The 21,786-nt window shown below is 38.0% G+C and overlaps 2 protein-coding genes across 2 annotated transcripts; one reads left to right on the forward strand and one right to left on the reverse strand.

The window, feature by feature from the left end:
- Positions 1-6,659: 6,659 nt before the first annotated feature.
- Positions 6,660-17,361, reverse strand: NDUFA7 (NADH:ubiquinone oxidoreductase subunit A7). Its single transcript, XM_072405104.1, has 4 exons — positions 17,254-17,361; positions 9,719-9,768; positions 7,759-7,908; positions 6,660-6,837 (listed from the first exon to the last, which is right to left on the reverse strand). Exons 1-4 carry the CDS (start codon positions 17,302-17,304, stop codon positions 6,741-6,743), a joined length of 348 nt encoding a protein of 115 aa, XP_072261205.1. The 5' UTR covers positions 17,305-17,361; the 3' UTR covers positions 6,660-6,740.
- Positions 17,362-17,611: 250 nt separating this feature from the next.
- On the forward strand, positions 17,612-21,531 carry RPS28 (ribosomal protein S28). The gene is made up of 4 exons (XM_072405105.1): positions 17,612-17,722; positions 19,046-19,093; positions 20,797-20,927; positions 21,467-21,531. Exons 1-3 carry the CDS (start codon positions 17,684-17,686, stop codon positions 20,917-20,919), a joined length of 210 nt encoding a protein of 69 aa, XP_072261206.1. The 5' UTR covers positions 17,612-17,683; the 3' UTR covers positions 20,920-20,927; positions 21,467-21,531.
- Positions 21,532-21,786: the final 255 nt, after the last annotated feature.

Consider the following 21,786-nt stretch of genomic DNA (forward strand, 5'->3'; position numbering starts at 1 on the left):
GGAAGGTTATTTACATGAACCAAAATAGACAATATGTTGCAAGAAGTATTCTCATAAGTAGTGGGGGTATATATTAGCATAGAATAGAATATTTTCTAAATAATGGGAGTATATGTTACCATAAAATAAAATACCTTTTGGTAGGGATTAGGGAATGTTCATATGTGTTTATGGTAAAAAACCTTTCTTACAAGAAAGGTTTATAACTAACTGCCTTGTTTAGACCCGGAGGGGATGTTGCTTTAAGGTTGACAATCCACTTGGTTTCTGATTGTAAAAGTTTTTTGTCAAGGTCACCTCCTCTAGGGTTTGGGTATATGAGGTATATAAGTCGAAAATTTTTTACATGTTGGGGTTATATTGGTGTTTTGTGCCAACATGTTGGCAGATGGGCGTGATGATTTTTCCTATTTCGATTGAATGTATGTGTTCATATATTCTTTTCTTAAATGTTCTTTTGTTTTTTCCTACATAAAATTAACCACAGTTGCATGTTTTAATTGTAAATGACTCCTTGGGTGTTGCAATCTATGTAGGAGTTAGGTCTGTGGATATTGCCAGTAGGAAGTGTAATTGTAAGGGATTCATTAATCCATTTGCATTGATTACAATGCCCACATTTGAAAGTGCCAATAGTATTTGTAACAGAGTGTGTGGCCAAGTCACTGTCCGATTTATAGTGGCTTGAGGTCAGTTGATCTTTCAGGGATTTAGATTTTCTGTGTGTAATCATGGGTTTTGTGCCTACATATTTGCTTACTTTGGGGTCTTCTAATAAAATATGCCAATTTCTTGTGAGGGTCTTGGTAATGAAGCTGTGGTATTTGTTGAAAGTAGTGATGAGTCTGATTGGGCACTTTGATTGGGTCTTATGTTTCTTAGGTTTGAAGATGATATCTTCTCTTTGAAAATATAAGCTCTCTTGTATTATTATTAATATGTAGCTCTCTCTAAAAGGTATGCTCTTAACCAAAGATTTGGGGTGTGCACTTTCAGAGTGTAATATTGTATTGCCTGCTGTTTGCTTTCTGTAAAGTGTTGTGAAGAGACTGTTGTTTTTGTCAATACTAATGGAGAGATCAAGGAACGGCAGTTGGGTTTTGTTGTATTCCAATGTGAATTTGAGTTTAAATGTGTTGGTTTGTTTAGAATTAAATATTTCCAAGAATGTTTGTTCAGAGCCTGTCAAAAGATGATCACGTCATCTATGTAACGTTTACAGGTATGGATAAATTTGATGTATTTGCTGGCTGTGGGGTCGGAGAATAGCATTCTTTCCCATTCTCCCAAATTTACATTAGCATAAGAAGGTGCGCACTTGGTTCCCATAGCAAGACCTTGCTTTTGAAGGTATATCTGATTGTCAAATGAAAGGTCTATTTAAGATGAAGGTGAGTAGGGATGCTATTAGGTGGTTTTGAGGTTCTGCAGGGATAGGCTCTTTTCAGACATGCTGCAATGGTGCTACGACCCAATGTGTGTGGGATGCTATTATAAAGACATCCCACATCAATGGTCGCAATAATGGTATCTTGGGGAACTGCCATGTTATGAGTCAATTTAAGCACATCAATTGTGTCCTGTAGGTAAGAGGGTAGATCAATCACAAAGGGGCTGATATAGGTGTCCATTAGCTCACTGACATTTAAATCTGTTTTGACATACACACAAGTGAAATCACTATTCACTGATACATGTCAACAATCATTTTTTTAAAAATTTGATTTCTCTAAAGCAAAACTATATTGAAATTTGAATCAGATCCAAAAAGCTTAGGAACATTTTTTTTCTTTAACATTCATACTATTGTGAGATGACATATTATAAAGTGCTAATTATTATATATATTGCTTGATATAAATTAGTTTGCAGTGTTGCAACCAAACAAAAAAGTCCTACCTCAATTGCGCAGCTGAAAATTAGACACCAGGACACAGTAATGCGCAGTGTCCAGTGGAGCGAAAATGCGCATGGCGAGCTTACGCGCATTCGCTTGATCTTTACTGAAATAAATGATTTATTACTGAAATAAATGAAGGTGCGAATTCTGCACTGTGGTGAAGCCTAGATGTCTTTAGGAGGGTATTGGACAATTTTCTGGAGGAAAAAAGGAGTCCATCACGAGTTACTAGCCCTGATGGGTATGTGTTACCTCCTTATTATAGATGTGGGGCACTGTGAGACACAGGAGCTGGACTAGATGGGCCATTGGCCGGATGCAGCAGACTCTTTTTATGTTCTTATCAGGTGATCGGTCTTATCAGGTTGGTGCTCATTGCTGGTGTTGGGTTATGGATTGGTTCTGTCATAGAGAGCGATTGCTGTACATTGCATGAATGACATCCACACTTATTGACATCTGGTTCTGTGCGTCCAATACAAGAAAAGTTACAATGTCAATGCATAGCAGCAGGTTGGGTTTACCTGACATCTCATGACCCATGTAACGCTCGGTGTGCTGGGATAGGTTGGTGTGCAGGGTTCAGCTCTCTATTGTCTGTGTGTGTGCTGTATGAGAGGACAGGGCAGACATGACACTCATTTACTAGGTTTGTCAGGGGGAAGTTTGTATTGGCTGCTGCCCATACAAACCAACCTGGGCTCCTGCTAATGGGAACATGAGAGCTTATATGGATGACCGAGGTCAGCACGCCTCTTGTGTATTGGAAATGTGCACTACACCCCTACTACTTCCTATTTATTTTTTCTTGAGTTTCTTGAAAGGAAATTGAGGAAATATCATTCCCAGTATCTTAGTTTTTGCAACTATCTTTGTAGAACAAATCATCTGACAGCTGCCAGTTTTCTAATTTCATTGTGCATAGCAAAACATGGTAAGCTCTCTCTGATGGGGATACTATGAAAACTGACATGTTGTCTGGGAGAAATTCCCTTTTTCATGATTTCCCAAACAAGGATAAAATTATTCAACGCATCTCTGATATGCCACTTAGCAGAAATACTGTTAAAGATCGATACGTGGCAATTGATGTTAGGTAGCAGCTCACCACTGACTTACAAAAGGCAGCCTGTTACTCCATGTGCTTGAAAAAAAAAGCACAGATATGCAAGGTATGCAGTTATTTTGTTTTATGCTTTTGGTGACATCATGAGAGAAGAGCTGGTGAAACTGGTGTTTTTGCCCGAAAGAACACAAGGGATAGATATCTACAATGCTGCGATGGATGTCCTCAAAGATGTCACAGAAATGATGAATTATATCATGACTCATGCTCTGAATTTTCGACAGTTTCAAGCACTTCTTGAGGAGGTTCAGGCTTGGGATTGCTTTCTTTACTTTGGATCATCAACTCTGAGCAGCTGTTTTCAGATTTGAATTATATCAAATCTGACACCAGAAACCAACTGATGACCTAAGTGCTGCATATATTGCTCTTAAACTTACTATGTATGAGCCAAGGTTAGACACATCAGCATGCATACAAAAGTAAAAAATCAGATTAATTGGATTAATTGTTCAAAAGCATGCCAAATGCAAACATTTATTTTTCAATAAAAATGACCAGTTGCATGTACCTTTCTGCTTTGCTAGATTTTGGACTTGATGTTTTTATATTTGGTATCAGATCATTTTATTCCTTACAGGAATAGGTATGCAGTTTTATGGATAGGTATTCATATTTACTGATTGCCACATCTGGGTGTTTGGTCATGTCTAGATTGCTGGAATTGCTGGGTTAATAGGAGTGGGATTACAGGTGCTAAGGGTTATTTCCTTTGGTATATAAGGTGTACAATGGCGTTGTTGAAGGGACTCTGCATGGCCATGAAACCTGTATTTTGGAGTACTGGTGACTTTGCATTCTATTTTCATGCATAAGCAGCCACACATCCACTTAAAATCACAGTCCTGGAGGATAAGGCACCAAAATATTCTGAAAGAGGTCTGAAACATCAGCTGTTTCTGTAAAATATTCCTCTGAACTTCACAAAGAAGTATTGAAATCCTTCATCCACATGACCTTGTTGAATCCACTGGGCCACTGATGTCAGGGTGCTGGGATATGGACCCTGGCTGTGTCAAACAGTCTGAAAAGGAGAGACTCCAGATAAAGCATAAACAGAGAAACCAATAATATACAAAAGGTGGTGTGTAAAGTCTGGGGATTAGCTCAGACCTCAGTTAGCATGCTTTTTACCAAAACACAAGTTTTTATGGGAATAACTCAAAAACAGCTTCTTTTCAGCAACACAGGAAGGTAAATTAACAATAGAAAAAAGGCTTACTTCAGCCTAGTGGTGTAATTGTCCATAGTCCATCAGAACATCCCCACGATAGGGATGAGTCCAATACAAGTCTCTCGTGAGGGTCCAATCCCCAGCCTGGAGTTTCCACAGTCCATAAATCAATGAAAACAAGTCAGCATGAACAGCAACACCACTTCTAGCTTGATTCCCCACAAGCTTGTTTGCAGGCCACTTCCTGCAATTGCACCTCAACTCCCATTTGCACACCCGAGTCCTTATGAGACTACCACCTTCCTGCTGGGCAGGTGCATTTCCTGGTGTGTACTTTGATGGACTGAAGAGGCCCACCCAATCCTTCCCCTTTAGTCCGGAGTCCAGGTCCCATGACAACTAGCGAAAACACAGCAACATAGTTGCCTAAAGAAGAAACAATCCCAGACTCCATTTCCAACACACCAGTGTTCATATATAGGGAAAATGTATTTTCCATCAAGGATCCAACTCTGCGATCCTGTACAGGTGTAAAAGGTACCAGTTGGTCATTTAAAGTTTTTACATCCTGAAAAGATTAAATAGCATCCCCCGTTACCTGTCAGAGATCTCTGGGTATACAATATTAAATACTAATTGAGGATTTATGAGCAAGAAAACAGAGGAAAACCACCTGCTCCTTCTAAAAGGGAATGCATAGGTTACTTTCCCATTTCATTACATACCAAGTATCTAAGAATTAGAGGAGCTCTGTGTTAAGAAGTAGAGCATGAGGCCCTGTTCCTCAAACATTCAAAGGTAGTTAAAGTATGTTTTTTTGGAAGTGTGAATAGAAAGTGGTGTAGCTGTATAAGCTGCCAAAAAAATTAGGAGGGCAAAAAGGGGTCATCTTTAATCTTGGAAATGGTTGGTTAATCAACTCTAAGTCTAAGAAAGTGGTTATTCTTTTCTGGTCATTTCTTTTCTTTTAACTTTATACAGTTCTAAATTCTCCACACTTTTACCTGAGGGCTGGCAAAGCAGAACAAGGGTTCCTCCTTTCACTTTCACCCAGAAATCTCAAATTATTTCTCTGGCCCACAAATCCTTGATTTGCAGTGGATTTCAGGTGCTAGGATACAAGACTATTTTTAGACAGTATAGAACCCCTATACGTTTGCACAACATAGAGTACTGGAGTCAAGGAATGAAGTGCCAATAATCAGATGAGTGCAGAAGATACTCGTCTAGACAAGCTGGTAGGGGCATTAATGGTATAACCATGCAATACTGTTCTATTTACAACCACTGCTTCCAATCCACAACTTTTCTATAATGAACAGCAGCATAATACATTGACATGTTGGGTAGGCCAGGTCCTCCCTCTGTTTAGGCTAAACAAAGAATTTGGCATCTTAAGGTACTTTTTGAGGCTAGCCAAATGGTATACAGATGGATTTATGGTTGTGAGAGAATGTAAAATAGTCACAGGAAAGCCTATATTAAAGAAGGAATATTAGGTCTGTCCTCCATTGTTGTCAGTTTTGAAATATCCTGGCAAATCCAGCCAGTCTCATAGTTCCACACTGCAGAAGACTGTGCCATGTCCGCAGGTAAAGCAGTGGTGGGGAAAAAAAAAACAGAAATCTTTGGTTTGGGGTGGTTGGTGGCTGCAGATGCCTTCCATCTGCCAAGCAGAAACGCAGGCAAAAAAACTGTATGACAGTCTAATACAAACTCTAGTATAGTGCACCTGTTCAGCTGCATGGTATTGCACATATCTAACCAACCAGTTATTTGGCAGTAATTCAATGGATTAGTAAAACAAAATTGTAGATGCCAATAAGAAAAAAAAGGTCCAAAAGTAGCCTCACTTAAGAAACCAGTTGTACAATCCTGTCCCACTCAGAAAAGTTGTTGATCAGGCAGATGTTTGCTGAAGCAAATGGCCAGGCAGTGTCCCTTTCTGAAATAGACGTTCTTACCTTCCTGACCACTGCCCAGCTGTCATATGTCACTGGTCTGCTGTTGTGCGCAGCTCAGCATTGCTGCCAGGGTTACCCAGCAATTCAGGCTTCCCTTGCGCGTACCAGGAATTAACTCAATCAATATGGCCGAAGATTATATTCAAAAAGAGGCGGAACAAGATGGCTGTGACCTGGGATGGAACTGGGACACATATCCTGGGTTTAGTTCTGCTTTAATGCTGTGTGCTTCCACCAGACAGGACAAACTCTGAGCCTCTACTGAAATATAACCATTTCCCCTTGAACGCAGACTGGAAACTATCCCCTAATAGGTAAAAAAGAGGGAATGTTGTGAATTAAAAACATCCACACTTCTTCTGTTTCAACATCAACCTTAATTTTTTATCCATTACCTTACTTGCCTTTCCCACTGTTGCACCGACTTTAGATTAAATAGAAGTGGTGAGAAAAGAGAGAAGACCCTCACTTTTTTTCCAACAAACAAACATAAAAAACACTTTCAGAACTTTTTTATTATTGGTATTTTTACAGTACTCTTGCAGATTATGATAAACAAAATCTTCAGGGAGGTGTTCACAAGTATGGTTGATCACGTGATAATTCCAATTTTGGAGGGCTATCTCCAGGCCTCACTGGCGTTTTTGAAGCTACCGAAACTGCTGAATCAGAACTGCAAGAAAAGAAAAAAAATTATATTATATCTATTTAGTCTAACTGGTTATGTAAAGTAACAAAATTTAGTTTTAAAAGCATATTATGCAGACAGAAAAAATTAAAAATAATTGTGCCCCTGAAATGAAGCGATTGTGTAAAAAAAAAAAAATTTTGAAAAAAAATTTTAGTTAAAAAAAAAAAAAAAAAAAAAAAAAAAGCTTTAGTTCCTCACATTTTTATGCAATCTTTTTGTTCAACCCACTGAATTAAAGCTAAAAGTGATGACTGCATCTGAGTTGTTTCATTTCATTAAAATTAACTGTGGTAATGTACAGAACCAATGTATGTTATATAAAGATTTCTTTTTATTGGATTCAATACAGCTATTTTGTATTGAATCCACTACAAAATGATTAGAGCTTTCCTGCACCGACATCACCGGGGAAAGTCACTGCACTCGCCAGCTGAAGATCCGAAGAAGAGGAGGCCGCCTCCCATCCCATTTTTTTTTTTTTTTTTAACATTTTCACGTTTTAACATTTTCATGAAAATCATAGCACAAAATAAAACCAAAAAAAAAAAGTAAATACCATGAATTATATTTTAACAGTGGTACCTTAAAACAATCAAATTTCCTTTAGCAGCCATCTTTTGGTGTTGCTTTATATTGTCTGTGCTTTGGTACTCAGATAACCCCAGGAACCTTAGACCTAAGCCTTAGAAGTTGTTTTAGCTGCATAGGGTTATTCTGTAGGAGGATCAGGGATTGTGAAATTGATAGTTGTTTGGAGTAGTTGTTAGTACAGCCTCTAATTTTCACCAGGAATAAACAAAGATGGAGTCTCAAAACTACTTTATACCTGAGCAAATGTGTACAAAAGGTTTTAATTAATCATTACCCACTCTGAAAAATAGAATTTATTTGAATTTTACTAACCTGACTGAAGTTCCTCCAGGTGTTAGAACCTTTTGGGAGGACATAATAATTGTAGGAGGCACTGCTTCTCTGCGTCCATCACGGGTACAATAATAGTTGTTAGCTAACTTATGGTTTGGACCAACTGGTAGAGCTGGAGGTGGTGGAGACCTAAAAGTTAAAATTTAAAAAAAAAAAAAAAAGTTTTTCAACTAGCAAGGAAAGCTTAAATTGAACCTAGTTCCCACTCCCCCACAGAAGGCCCTAACTGAATATTGTGTATATATTATTTTTGTTATATTTACTTTTTTCTGATGTGTTCAAGCCAGTTACATGACAAATGATCCTCTCCTCTTTTTCCCCCCAGCATTTATGACATTAGTATAGCAATCTGCATCATCAAAACAAAACTTAAGTTCTGCAGATTTCCTAAGAACTTAGGCCCCCAACACTGCTGCCTTGAGAGTAACAGCAGAATTCACTAACTGGGAGGTGAACCACCTATGGATTAAAACAGACTGTCCAGCCAAAAAAAAAAAAAAAAAATAGAAAAAGAAGTTGGGAGCAGTTAAACTTGAAGCTGTACAAGTGCTCTACATACAGCATTGTTCTATGAAGAGGCACATGTCAGATTTCAGCAGGTCAGCATGACCATTTTTCAAAGGTGACGGTTGTCTAATATGTGCACATAGCTCTTAAGCCTAGATTCGTAGGAACATGCATTACAGACTCTAGTTGCCATCCCACAAATAGTTTTTATTATTTCCTGGTTTCATTTTTTAGTGTTTGTCTGATAGTATGTTTGTATGGGTATCTGGTTTATTTTGTTGATTTTGTTGAAAAATTTGCAACCAGGCAGAGCTTTATTGCAAAAAGGGACAGGTGATGTCCCTTCTACAATAACCATTCTTACCTGCCTGATCACTCTGTAAATCGTTTGGTTGGCAGGATAAATCCCAGCTGTGCATACAGCCCTCTTTCATTCATCTGTTATTCTCTGTGGCTGACGGTCAGCCACAGTCTACAAAACAGAACCAGGAAATAGTGTTTATGGTTTATGAGAAGACCAGCTACAATTAACTGTAGACAAAATCACCAAAACACACACACCAGAAAATAAGACAGTCAGGGTTAATCTCATTTTGATTTGTTCCACAAATAGCAAATTCAAAAAAGAAGAAACCTAGTAAACAAGCACAGAAAAAGGAGAGGTTATTATGCTTATTATGTAGTTAAAGGCAAACAACTCAGTATGAGCAGGTGCAGTCTCTCCATCCATAATGGTTTTAGCATCTGTCAGAATTTGGAACTTCTCCCTTCGCTGCCACTTCAGTGCCTGCCAATTAGCTTCCCCTAAATAATGTCTATAAGCCTAACACACAAACAACAAGGTCAAAGTATGTAATCAGTAAGTGTTGACTCCAGACCACAAGGGAGAATGCTTTCAATCCAGAAGAATGCTGTCCTGCAACAGACATTGAACTTGGCTTTCCTGCCTTGTCCCTTTGGCAGCTCTAGTCTCTCTAACCCCTATGAAACCATGTAAAAAGTCTTGCATATTTACTATGGTTGCTACCGTAGCTTCTGACCCCTTGGAGTTCCTCGGAACACACCTGATTACTCCACCTGGCCGTCCTACAATCACCCCAGGAGCACCCAAAACTGGTGACTTAGTATTCAAGTAAAAAATAAACTCCTGTTGGACACAAATAAAGTCACTAGCCTATAGTGAAAAGAAAGAAACTTTAGGACATTAAGTAAAATGGATGCACTTTGCAGCATCCCCATGCCTCCCTTTAGCATGTGCTGCAGCCAAAGAGTAGATTAGTTCATGGCATCTAGACCTGCTTTATGTTTTTGCTGCTAAAGGTGTTTTTCAAAGCTTTTGATAGGATAAGATTTTATTATCAATATTACATATTAATAAACTTTCATATTTTAAAAATACAGACCCAGGTCTCCCCCCCCCCCCCTCAATTACCTGCTAGCGATTTCTGTGTAACGGAGCTGTAACTTTTCTTGAAGATTTTGCTGTAAATTAGAGAAAAGAAAGTCTTTTAATGCATTTTTTGAACAAAGGTTAAGCAGATTTGTTTTGATATTCTACAATGTTCCTGCTGTTGGTGACCATAAATCTGTAATCCGGTCTGCAATGTCAGGCTTTCTGACCTCAGATATTTTAATTTATAGCCAAATAGGAATGAGAAGATGTAATAGTGGAAGTGTAGGATATTCACAATTCAGATTCTCTTGTAGGGATTTGTGCAAACCCCAAATGAGTATATATACAAAAAAACAAAGTAACAGGTGGTTTTTTTGGCTCACATTAAATTGGTATTCAGTGATAAGTTCTCATAGAAAACATGTAACAAAGATATCAAACATCTACAATACAGGATCATTTAATTGATCCAACTTGGGCAAGTGGGGCACTAGACAAATAATAACCTAGAATAGATATACATCCTACCGTGTGTATGTATATTGGATATGTGGATATTTGATGTTTGATTAAGTTAGGTAATTAAAACAGGCAGTACACTTAAATGTAGATTTTGTTTTTTAGAAGAAACTAATATGTCCTTCAAACTGTCTTTTGAACTAACAGCAACAGCTTTAGTGATATTTCAAAGGGCTGGAATAGCCACATGGAAATATGCACACATGTAATCTGCAAAACAAAACACAAACAAATGTTAATGGTTTATTTGTATCAATTAACAATGCAACATGAATGAACAGAAGAAAAATCGACTACCATTTGCCTTCAAACCAGCATATTCTTATAAGTACACTTGCACAAAAGTATTTTGTAGGAATATAGTCAGGTGAAAGATTATTAAGATTCCCCCTACATATGCCAACCTGTTTCTGGGGGGTTGGGAGAGAGAGAGAGAGATATTGTCAGATAAGACCTTGTCCCCTATATATGCCAAAGGTTTTAAAAAAAAAAAAAACAACAAAAAAAATACAAGTTAATACATATAAATTAAAGTTCACTATACCCTATTTAATTGTACAGCGCTGTGTATTATGTAGCGTTATATAAATCCTGTATTGATGATAATAATAATACTAAAACAACACACATTATCTATTCCTGTTTTGGATATCCTCATTATTGTAAACACTGGCCATACTCTATCTTCTAACCCAGGGGTCGGCAAAGTTTTATGGCCACTAGGTCATTTATGGGGTGGGCGGAAGCGCACTAGGCTGGACCCGCCCTAATGGCTCCGCCCACCACCAGGAAACGCCCCCTGAAGAGAAATCACTCTGCTCCATATGCATTGCCCTAAAAAACACCTAGCTCCAAAATTGCCATCATTAAGGTATAGACTTGTTAGGAAAGCATCTGAGAAAAGAGAAGAGGGCATTTACGTGATAAGTGCAATCAGTGTACATGGATCTATTTAATGATGATGTAAACCTTGCAAAAGGTATTTACTTGAAAACGAAACATTATGTTGATTGTGACCCATGTAGGTAAAATGAAAAGACCGTTTAGGAAGCTCATTTGCATCACCTTCAAAACTGCATCAATTCTTTTAGGTACATATGCGGACAGGTTTTGGAAGTTGTTATTCTACTGCACAATAAATTTGGCATTGGTGTTCAGCATAGAGGACACCATTAATCCTGACCAAATCCCCAACTGCAAAGTGCATTCTGATAAACTCAAATATTTTTATGCATAGTTAAGTAGCTTGGTCTTGTTTCCATGTATGGCTTTTTGGCCACAATTTTTCCATGAAGACCTCTTCTAGCCACACAGTAAATGGAAGTACCTGGGTCCCAAAGGTTTCTAACAGTTCTGAGCTAAAGGCCCCCCTTGTAATCTTCTATTTAAGAATGAAAAGAAGCATGATATATCCTTTATCTGTCATACCAAGGTTCCTTGCCAAACAACTGTGTCTTCATATTCACCATGGCCTGTTTCCTTGTGATTCTTTAAAAGCACATCTTGAAATACCTAGTCTGCTTGAAAATCATGGTGTATGACCAGTGAAATAAAACAATCTTTCACTCCTTGGTAGCAGAGTTTTGCTCTTCCTCACCCAGTTTTAAGCCTCCTACACAGCAGTTTTTTTTCAGGTAACGGGTGTATATCAACCTATATATGAAAAGGATGATCATTCCAGCCTATTATTCGCACTATTTTAGACACAACACATGTTTACAGGAGAGTAGGATGTTTTATATTTGGTAGACATGTTCCAGGGAATTTAAGTTATGGATCAGAGTCTTTAACCTAATTCAGACTTTATTTCATGTTCAAATTTGGGTAAACCCCCTAGAAGCAGACCATTGCTCATTCATAGAGGTTCCCCTTTTTGAGCTTTTCTAAAGTTCACAATTGCATCAAAGGCATTATGGTTAACGAACAATCCAGCTCTTTTATCCAGGATAGCTACACTAAATTTCTCAAGATTTGGTCCCCTTAATATTTAAGTGTGCCTAATATGAGTACTCTGAGGCTTTTCCCCCTACACTCCTATTCAAGTCTATTGGGTAGAAAGGGTACCTTTTACATTTCATGTTATTTGCACTGAGACGCACTGGAAAAGTGGTCTTTGCCATTTTACTAGTGCATCCCTGTTTTATGTAAGTGTTACTGTTCTTGTGATCCAATTAGTAATCATAGTTTTAATCTTATTGCATTTAGTAATAATGTCCTTACAATTATAGTTTATAGGTTTGCTTTCTGACTGAATATTCATCATACACAAAATCATACGCAAAAACACTCATCCAATCATCATACATTTCTAGCAACTGTCAAAGATGAAATGCCAGCAAACGTTACTAAAGTCTATTATAAAACCATAATAAATGTGACAGTGTCCCAAAACCTTGTGGGAAAAGTGCCTAATGGGGTGTATGTACCACCCAAATATATTACATATTTAAGGCTCCAGGAAATGTTTTGAATTGTCTGACTTTTTCTGTTTGGTTTATGGAAAGCCAGATTGTGATTCGAGTAGAAGGGTTTCTCTGGTACACGACTCGTGTCTGGGTTTTCACCTGTGGAGGTGAAGCTCAGGTGTGCCATTTAATCAGACAGCATTATGGTGTCTGGAGCTCAGTGTGTTCCTAAAGGTAGGAGGGAACAGAGCTCTACAAGACAAACTCTGCACTATTTGTAAATTCTTTTTTTTGCTGTTCCTGACATTTGCTGAAATAAAGATGCAGGCTGGAGCCTGAAAGATCACTCTGACACCCTGTTGCTACAGGCAATTCCACCCAAGATAAAATCAGCAATCAAGTAGGTAATTTACAGAGAGGTCTCAATTAATTGTGGCTTGATGTGTTTTGCAGATACTAATGTCTGCTACATCAGGAGCCTTAAATGAGGAAAAACTTGCTTTTACCCCAATTTTTCTAAGTAAGGAAAAACTGAACATTTTTCCTTATCAATCTTTAATTCTAATTTTAAGAAAAAGGAGGTTTAACTAATTATAATACAAACATATGGTTATTACTAATTATTATAGACTCCTCAATATACAAAATTACAAATGCTATCTCAATTTTTTTCTAAAATATCCCCAGATTTCAAACAAACAGCTTTCCAAAGTGTTTCAGATTTAACAAACAACTTACCTCCCCAATTATACTTTTGCTAATGTTCAAAAATATACATTTTCCTGTACCCCAGAGAACATTCTCGTTGCAGCTGCCCCCCCCAGAAATGCCCATAACTCATGGAGTGCATATTGATAGGACTGGTGGAATGTGAGCTTCACAACACAGACAGACAAAGGGGCTTTTATGCCTCACTTGTTAGGGAATCTAAAGAAGGAGTAGGAGTAATGCATAATTAACAAAAAACATAAAACAAAACACCTAATATGCAGGAATTAATATAAAAAGAATTAATACAAAAGAATATTGGGCTACTAAATCAATTATCAATTCGAGATAAAATATTATCCTTCTATAAAACAAGATTATAATAAATGATCCCATGCAAAATACACGTAAATATCTGCCCCAAAAATTTTTTGGGGAAAAAAATCTCTTCCTAAACATTTAACGTGTTCTTCCATATGGTTCCACGTCGTCCTGTTTTGTCCTGATGCAGAGGAAGCACCGGGCACTGCCATCTTCTTCTGCCTTAATCACCCGATCTTGCACTGCGCAGGCATAAGATGGGGTGACTATGCTGCTGTATTAGTAGAAAACAAAAAGTGCCAATCTCACTACACATGTGTGATGGGCACCTTTCTTTTTTCAATGACTAAAAAGCCCTCACTATGTCTGATCTCCGGCATGCGCTAAAGGAGCAGCCTGAGGTCTTGTCAGATTTGTATGTATTTGTATGTATCCCAGGAGGCTCTGTGGTCTCCATAAAGACAGAAGGGGAGAGGTGTTGCTTTTTAAAAACAAAAAAAGGCAATAAATGTTTTACTTTTTATAGAATGGTTATCTACCGATCTATACAAGATAACAACTGTAGTAAAAGATCTGGCCTAAAATCCCATTTAGGACAAGTAATACCTTTTGGAAAGTTTACATTGATAGTTGGTAGATTATAAAGGGATTTGATGTGTGCCTGATGTGTGGAAGATAAAAGTATAATCAGTGGCAATCTAAAGAAATAGATAATGCTTTGTATTGCATAGCGTACTTTTAACTATATGCATTAACCTGCAGTTCCAAAAACCAAAATAATTTATTAATGGATCCAGACCTCCCCAGATATACACAGGATGATATATTCATATATATATATTTATGACGAAGGTTTATCAACAAGAATAGCACGCTCTATCTCGGACACAGTTTGGCATATGTAGGAGGAATATTATCATTTATCTTACACCTGACTATAGACTTTCAAAATACCTTTGTACGAGTGTATAAGAATGAATGCTGGTTTGAAGGCAAACTATGGCAACACCAAATATTGACTTGACTTAGATTTTGCTTCTGTTAAATTTATAAGAATAAACAAATATGCTTCATTCCTACATAACCACATTGTGTAGGGTTTCTTGCAATGTGAGAAGCCCATTTTGTGGTGTTTGATAGGTAGAACTAAAACTTGACAGTAGCTGGAGCCTCAATTTAAGGGCAATGTGCAAAACGAGCAGTAATATGGTGATGGTGGAAATTGCATCAGTTGCACAATTAACCTGATTAGTAGATTAACTTTTCTTGAAGAATCAACAGGTACTATTATGCTATGATCAAAAATGCTGTACAAAATTAAGCACTATGTATTCTTAAAGGGAGAAGATGCACAATAGTGCATTTTAGTTTCAGACCAGAGATAAACTTATTTCTATTGTGATTTTTTTTATAGTTTTAGTAAATTAATAGGGGGTAGAAACCTATTGTCAAATTTTATATCCTTAATTTCATCTCATCTCCCTATTCCTCCTGGGGACTATTGTCATCTATTGTAAGATGACAACTGGTAAAAGACAGATTTTTTTTTTTGTGTTTCTAGTGGGTCTATAAAGAAATGCATCTGACATTCCATGGTGGAGAAACAATTGATGCCATTACAATACTTAGGCCTAGAAGATTCTCCACCAGAGACCATTTCAGGGAATGTCAGATTCACTGCTTTATAAATAGACCCCAATGAAAGAATTCAAGTGAACATTTTAGCAATGGAGACATTACACAAGTATGTAAAGGCAATTCTTTTTTAAGGGAGAGAAATAGAAAGGAAAAAAGTGTTTGTGGGACTTTTAAGGTATTCATAAAAAAAAAAAAACAAAAAAAAAAAACAAAGATGCTTATAAAAAGTAACAATTTATTAACTACAAATATGATTATATATATATATATATATATATATATATATTTTTTTTTTTTTTTTTTTTTCTTCAACATGATGGGATTCATAAGTGGGAGATTAAACAAGCATAAAACAATATAGTGAAAAGTGGAGTTTTAGAACATCATAATAGGTTTTACATACAGTAATCACACATATTGCCTCTGTATGTTTCTCAGATGATATGAGAGTGTTGTAAGAAAAGATAATATACGGCCAGCTGGGTCAACCTGAATAATCTCCCACTTATGGTACCCAGAAGGTTTAAAGGACATAGTATAAAAAGATAGAGAAAGACTCCACCATGTCCCCAGAGCAGTTATTTTCTTTTTGAAAAACTGCTATGACCTTTGGAGGATGTAGCAGTTACTTTCAACTTTCGAGTAAATATAAATCAATTAAATATGTTTTGCCCCAAGCGTGTGTTCTGTCTAGTAGAACAGTGGTCCCCAACCCCCGGGTCCTCCAACTAGTGCTGGTCTGTGGCAGGTGCAAATGACAGGAGGCAAAACCGGCAAAGTCCTATGAGAAAATTGTACCTTCAGAATGCGTACTATTGTCTGCACGCACATCTACTACCTTTTCTATGAGATCGGGCTTCAGTGTGAGCTCCCAGAGAGTGGGTGTGTTACATAGACCTCAGAGATCAGCTGTGCTGCTCCCTGCCCACCTTGTCTGTAAAATAACCCCACCCCCGTGGTCTGTCATTACCCCTATGTATAAACCTTCATATCTCCTCATATCTACCTTTTCAGGGTATTAAGAGGATATTAAGGGTACTAAGAGCTGATACTAAACCTAATTTCAGCTCCCTGAACATAACAAGTTGCCAGATACGGGGTCCCAAACATAAAATCCTAATAAGAATCAGGGAACTTTTCTCATTAAACTTGAACTAAAATGAAAATAAAAAATTACACAGATCCCTGACATATGCCACTCAATTTGTCAAAAAAAAAAAAAATTGTAATCGAAAAATCGTAAGCGCAATGTATGTAGTGCTTACACTTCCCTGCCATTCCCAGCACCCCAGCTCTCTTACACTACTCTGATATTCTCAGCTAGTGTGCTGACAGGAGGCCGAGCTGCCGAGAATAGCAGTGTAAGCTGTACACATACTGGGCCGTGATTACTTTTCATTCCATGTTACTGGGTCCTGCTATAAGAAAGGTGTGGGGCTCATTGTAGTAGACCACACATCCCCAGAAGGCAGGTGTCTATGATTTGTGTCAGATGACGGAGTAGTCTTATGATTTCAGGATAGGACATATGGAAAGGAAGACACAATTCAGTCACAAAACACACTGCTCAATCCAACCCCACCCTGGATATTACAAAGTCAGACTTTCTGATATTTTTGGCCTCTTTTTCAGTAAAAATCTACATGGATAATGAGTTGGAAGACAGGTATTTAAATGTATTTCATGCCAAGCAGTAACTCTGCCTTGAAGTGGTGGAAGGAAGGACAGATATTGCAGAAATACAGCTCTCAAGCCCCTGTGTATTTATACCACAGCTTGAGGTACCAACCACCTAAGCAGAATGTATGTAGGAGATTCACCTTAGTGCATTTGAAATGAATGTTGCTGCACTTCTGTAACAAGATAGCTCTTTACACTTTGACGCAGTTTCTGGCTTGCACATTTCTGCACATTCATCCGTCTTCCACTGACTAATAATCATAACGTAATGTTTAGAAGAAGTAAAATGTTCTGAAACATTACCCCAGACGCCCAGTTCCGCAACCTCTGGATGAATCTTGTAGCAGAAGCCATCTCTCCTGTCAAGGACGACTAGGGCGGAACATTCAAACTACTGATAAAAAAGAGGCGGACATTTCAGAAAGACGAACATATTGTACTTCCGGTCTCCAGCAAGATGGCGAACAGCAATTATAAATTGATGGCGTTAATAAATCTTCTCGATTTTCCAGAAACAGATGAGAGCTTTACTTTAATTCAATAGAGGTTAACAATAAAATGTCACGTTAGCTTCTTACCGCCGTTCGCTATACACATTTTCACCCGTTGACTTGCCACAGCCGAATGCTTAACACAAGCGATGACCTAATATCACTTGCCCCGCCCAGTCACTCAGCTATAAAAGGGAGCTGGGGTAACACGTGACTCTCTTTTCTTGCTCGAATCCGCCATCATGGACACAGGCCGCGTGCAGCCGATCAAGCTTGCTCGGGTATATTTCTTTTCTTATCGTGTTGATGAGTTTAGTTGTCGTTTCCGGAAGCGCAGCAAGTTTAAGATTCTAGATTGTGAACATGTACTTGCTACTTTTCCCCGTCACCTGGACGGTGTCTTCATATAGAGATGCTATGGCCGTACGCATGCTGTGTGTCGGGCTGGCCCGCAGTGCCATGGTGGTCAGATAAGAAATGTTAGCAGAGCTTTCCCCGAATGTGGAGGCAGCCGCCACTCCTCTCATCCTGAATGTGCTCACCTATGTGTCACAAGTCATGTAATGTCAGTATGGCGCCACCATTTCAGATGTGCTTCCTGCAGGTCAGACAGCTTAGCAGCATTTTGTATTATCTTGTATTTATTACTTCATGGGGCCTCGCAGCTTTCTCCTACATCTCAGTAACAAGGAGGTTAGCTGGGTGCCTTCCCTTAGATTGTGAGCCCTTCAGTGTCAGCACTATGGGCTGTGTTGGCATATATCGTGTTATAATGTCATGTAATACAAATGCAGGCTAATATCGGGCCAATACATAAAACTAAAGCCCAATCACTTGTCCATTGCTGTAATGTGGCTGTGCTGGTCAAGGTTTTTGCTGTAACAAGGAATAAAAGCAAATACTGAATATAAACACTAATCTTTTTGAAAAGGAATGTGATTCTTGTTCTTTGAGCACAACATATTTTCTGTCCTTTACGGAATAGGGACATTTGGTGTTAGATGGTGGTGGTCACCCCAGAATTATTTCTTCAGCCAGGTGGCCAACAAAGGGTCAGACAACAAACACAACACAAGTGCCTAGTTTGTACCATAGGTGTCCATTGATCTAAAATTGTTAGCTTCGCAATTAGGTTTCCAGTGTCCATCCTAGTATGTCCCTTTAGCTTTGTATTATGCCCCAACTGCCCCGTGCTCCTGTGTTGTGACCAAACTTTCTAGTGTGCCATCTCTTGTAATGAGAGCGCTTAGGAGTGGTCACTACTGGGCCTTTTTGGGCTTTTATTTGGCTGCAAAACTGTTCTAGCTGTGACTAGAAAGATGTGGTCACATTCAAACATTGCAGAATGGAAAGTCTTGGGGAGACCCTGTTAGTGACATCTTTTAGTGAGCAAGAAAATACTTTAAAAAAGGGCTTTTTGATCCTTATGCAGTTTCCTCTGATAGGATGACAATGCCACGCTACATTGAAAACTGTCACCAGTCTAATGTATGTATTGTGATTGCTGTTTTAATTTTTTGTAAGTGTATTTTTGAGAACTTGCCTGCTCTGATATCTTGTACGTTTTTCTTGCATCTCATAGTTTTTCTTGTATTGTCTTGTAGGTAACTAAAGTTCTTGGGAGAACTGGATCTCAGGGGCAGTGTACTCAGGTTGGTGTTTTTATTTTGCTGTCAGCTTCTAGTAAATGTTAACACTCTATCATGGAACATTTACATATCAATTTAAAGTCCTTGCACACCAAGTATAGCTCTTATAGTGGACCAAAACTCAGAATTTGTACACTTTTATAAAGTAAACCTTTTTTCTTGTGTGTGTGTGTGCGCTAAAAAGAAAAGGTGTAGCGCCTCCCCTGTCTGTCTTGATTGCCACAGCCGCAGAGAGCCTCCTGAGTTACCTGTCTGGCACACCGGGAGGCTCCTGGCTGCTCCTGAGTTCAGGCGTGCCTGAAGGAGCCTTTTCTCTAATGGGAGACAAAAAAGCAGATTTCATGCATGCATAGTGAGATTGGCACTCCCCCACCCCCTCTACGCCAGCCAGAGGATGGCTGCGCCCAAAGAGGATACCAGGACACCGTGGGAACTGATTTGAGGAAAGGTCTAGATGGATTGACGGATCTGCGGCATTAATAGGTGTTTTTTTTTATTATTAACACTAGACCTAAAGCAAACCCCAACACTAGTAAATATAATAATCTTAAAGTTGGGCTGTAAGCATGAGGCTGACCAAAAATTATAAGACAAGGGATGCACATAGGATGGTACAGAGCACCTGTTAAAAATAGAATCACAAATTTGGGTGATCATGTTGATTGGGGGCAGTTTGGTTACCTTTCAGGATTCTCCTACATGTTTTACAATGCTACATTGGTGGCATGCGTATCCAAACAAGAGTTCGCCACAAAGTAGAATTCTTACTTCTTGCAGAGCAGATGGTGTTAACATGAATGTAATATCTTGGAGCTGACTCCAGAAAGAAAAATGTTTAGTCATTTGGCAGATTTACTAAGCCAATCCCAGTGCACTAGAATCTGGCACTAAAATCTGAAGCAGTTTAATATGATTATTTAGGTAGAGATTCCCACGTGTGGGTATTTGTTCATCCTAAACTGTACAATTTGGATCAATGTGTCATGCAACTTATGGTTCCAGCTGTGCATTTTTCTACTCTTAAATCTAAAAAAAAAAAAAAAAAAAAAATGGGGGTGTCACATACTAGATTCCAGCTCCTTTTGGCCCAGGATGATTCCGCTCTTTCTCTATACACCACTTCGAATTCTATCCATTAAAAGATTTGTTTAGTCAAAATCCATTTTCACCCTGACTTAAAAAATGTGTAAATTGATACCTGATTTCTCTTTGGCAATTGCTACAAACCTTTCTAGGGTTTTACTTGCAGTTAATTTAGGAGACCTCTTTCTATTGGTCTTGAAAGATTCAACAGTCACATAGCATCAAATTCTATAACCAGTTGGCGAATATTAGGGAATTTCTTAAACCGTCCATTTGGTTAATCCTTAAAGCTTCATCTGTCATTGAATTGGACATTTGTTGTGCAGTAGCCAGGTGAAGAATGTACATTTTGACTGGGTGATGGGCTGGAAGCTCTGAGTTTCCCAGTTCCTCCATATAAACCTAATGCCAGTCTACTTCAGGTAAAGAGTTGTATACCTAATTTTGCTTCAGTAAAGAATACAAACATGCCTTTGCTTTTATACACTTGAATTTCAGGTACATTTTGAAGAGGCTTTAAATGACTATACCAGAATGGTGATTTTTTTAATAAAAATAAATCTAGCAGGAAAAAAAAACCCTTCAGAACAGATTTAAATTTACATACAATTTTTCTCCTATAGGTCCGTGTTGAGTTTATGGATGACACCAACCGCTCCATCATAAGAAACGTGAAGGGCCCAGTGCGTGAGGGAGATGTGCTTACACTATTGGAATCTGAACGCGAAGCTAGAAGATTGCGTTAGCATGCCTTGTATGTGACTTTTCTTAAGTTTATGTTTTTTGACATGCTGCCTTAAATTAGGAAACTGACTTATTCTTTGAAAAAACTGTTTAAATTAATAAATTCTAAAACCCACTTATTTAAAATGCTGCTACAAGGGGTTCACTTTACATGTGTATAAAAATTTTTTAGTAATTTTTTTTTTTCTTTTTTGCATCTAAATACTAGCAGTTTAGTAAAATGTGTGTTTCTAAAGTAGAACCAAAGGTTAAAGATTAACATTACTATAGCTATAATTATTTCAAATATTGTGCTTAAGCGGTTACCTGAAATTTTTACCTGGTCTTGAGTACCTCCTAAAATAGCATTGGTTGTATGGCCTGGTGGAGCAGCAGTTTGCACAACCGAATGAATACAAAGTAACAAAGCAATTTGCTGATTCACCACCTGGGATTCCCTCAGACAGTGATACATTTGGGGGGACAGACTTTTCCTCTTTTGTAAATGCATGCATGTTAAAGGCTCAGATGTGCAAGCTTGATATTCTAATAATAATTCTTTCTTTTCAGATACTTGCATAGATGGACCCTGCCGGAGCTTTGTATTTTGGTTGAAAATAAACGTGTGAAACGTTCTGTTGCTTTTTTTTTTTATTTGAGTTGGAAAGGTGTAAGGATAACATGGAACATGTACCTGGGTTGCTATATAACAAGTTCACTAAGCCCACACACTAATAAAGACCTCAAAACCACAAACCTATAAACTTTAAATATGAATAGAAAACAACCTACATGAGTAAGTTGTAAGATCTGAAAAGCTGTTATCTATAACAAAGCCAGATTATTATTTTTTTTCGTATATTGGTAAAAACAGTCAATACAATCTGCCA

This window comes from Pyxicephalus adspersus, chromosome 3 (assembly GCF_032062135.1).
Source record: "Pyxicephalus adspersus chromosome 3, UCB_Pads_2.0, whole genome shotgun sequence".
NCBI lineage: Eukaryota > Metazoa > Chordata > Amphibia > Anura > Pyxicephalidae > Pyxicephalus > Pyxicephalus adspersus.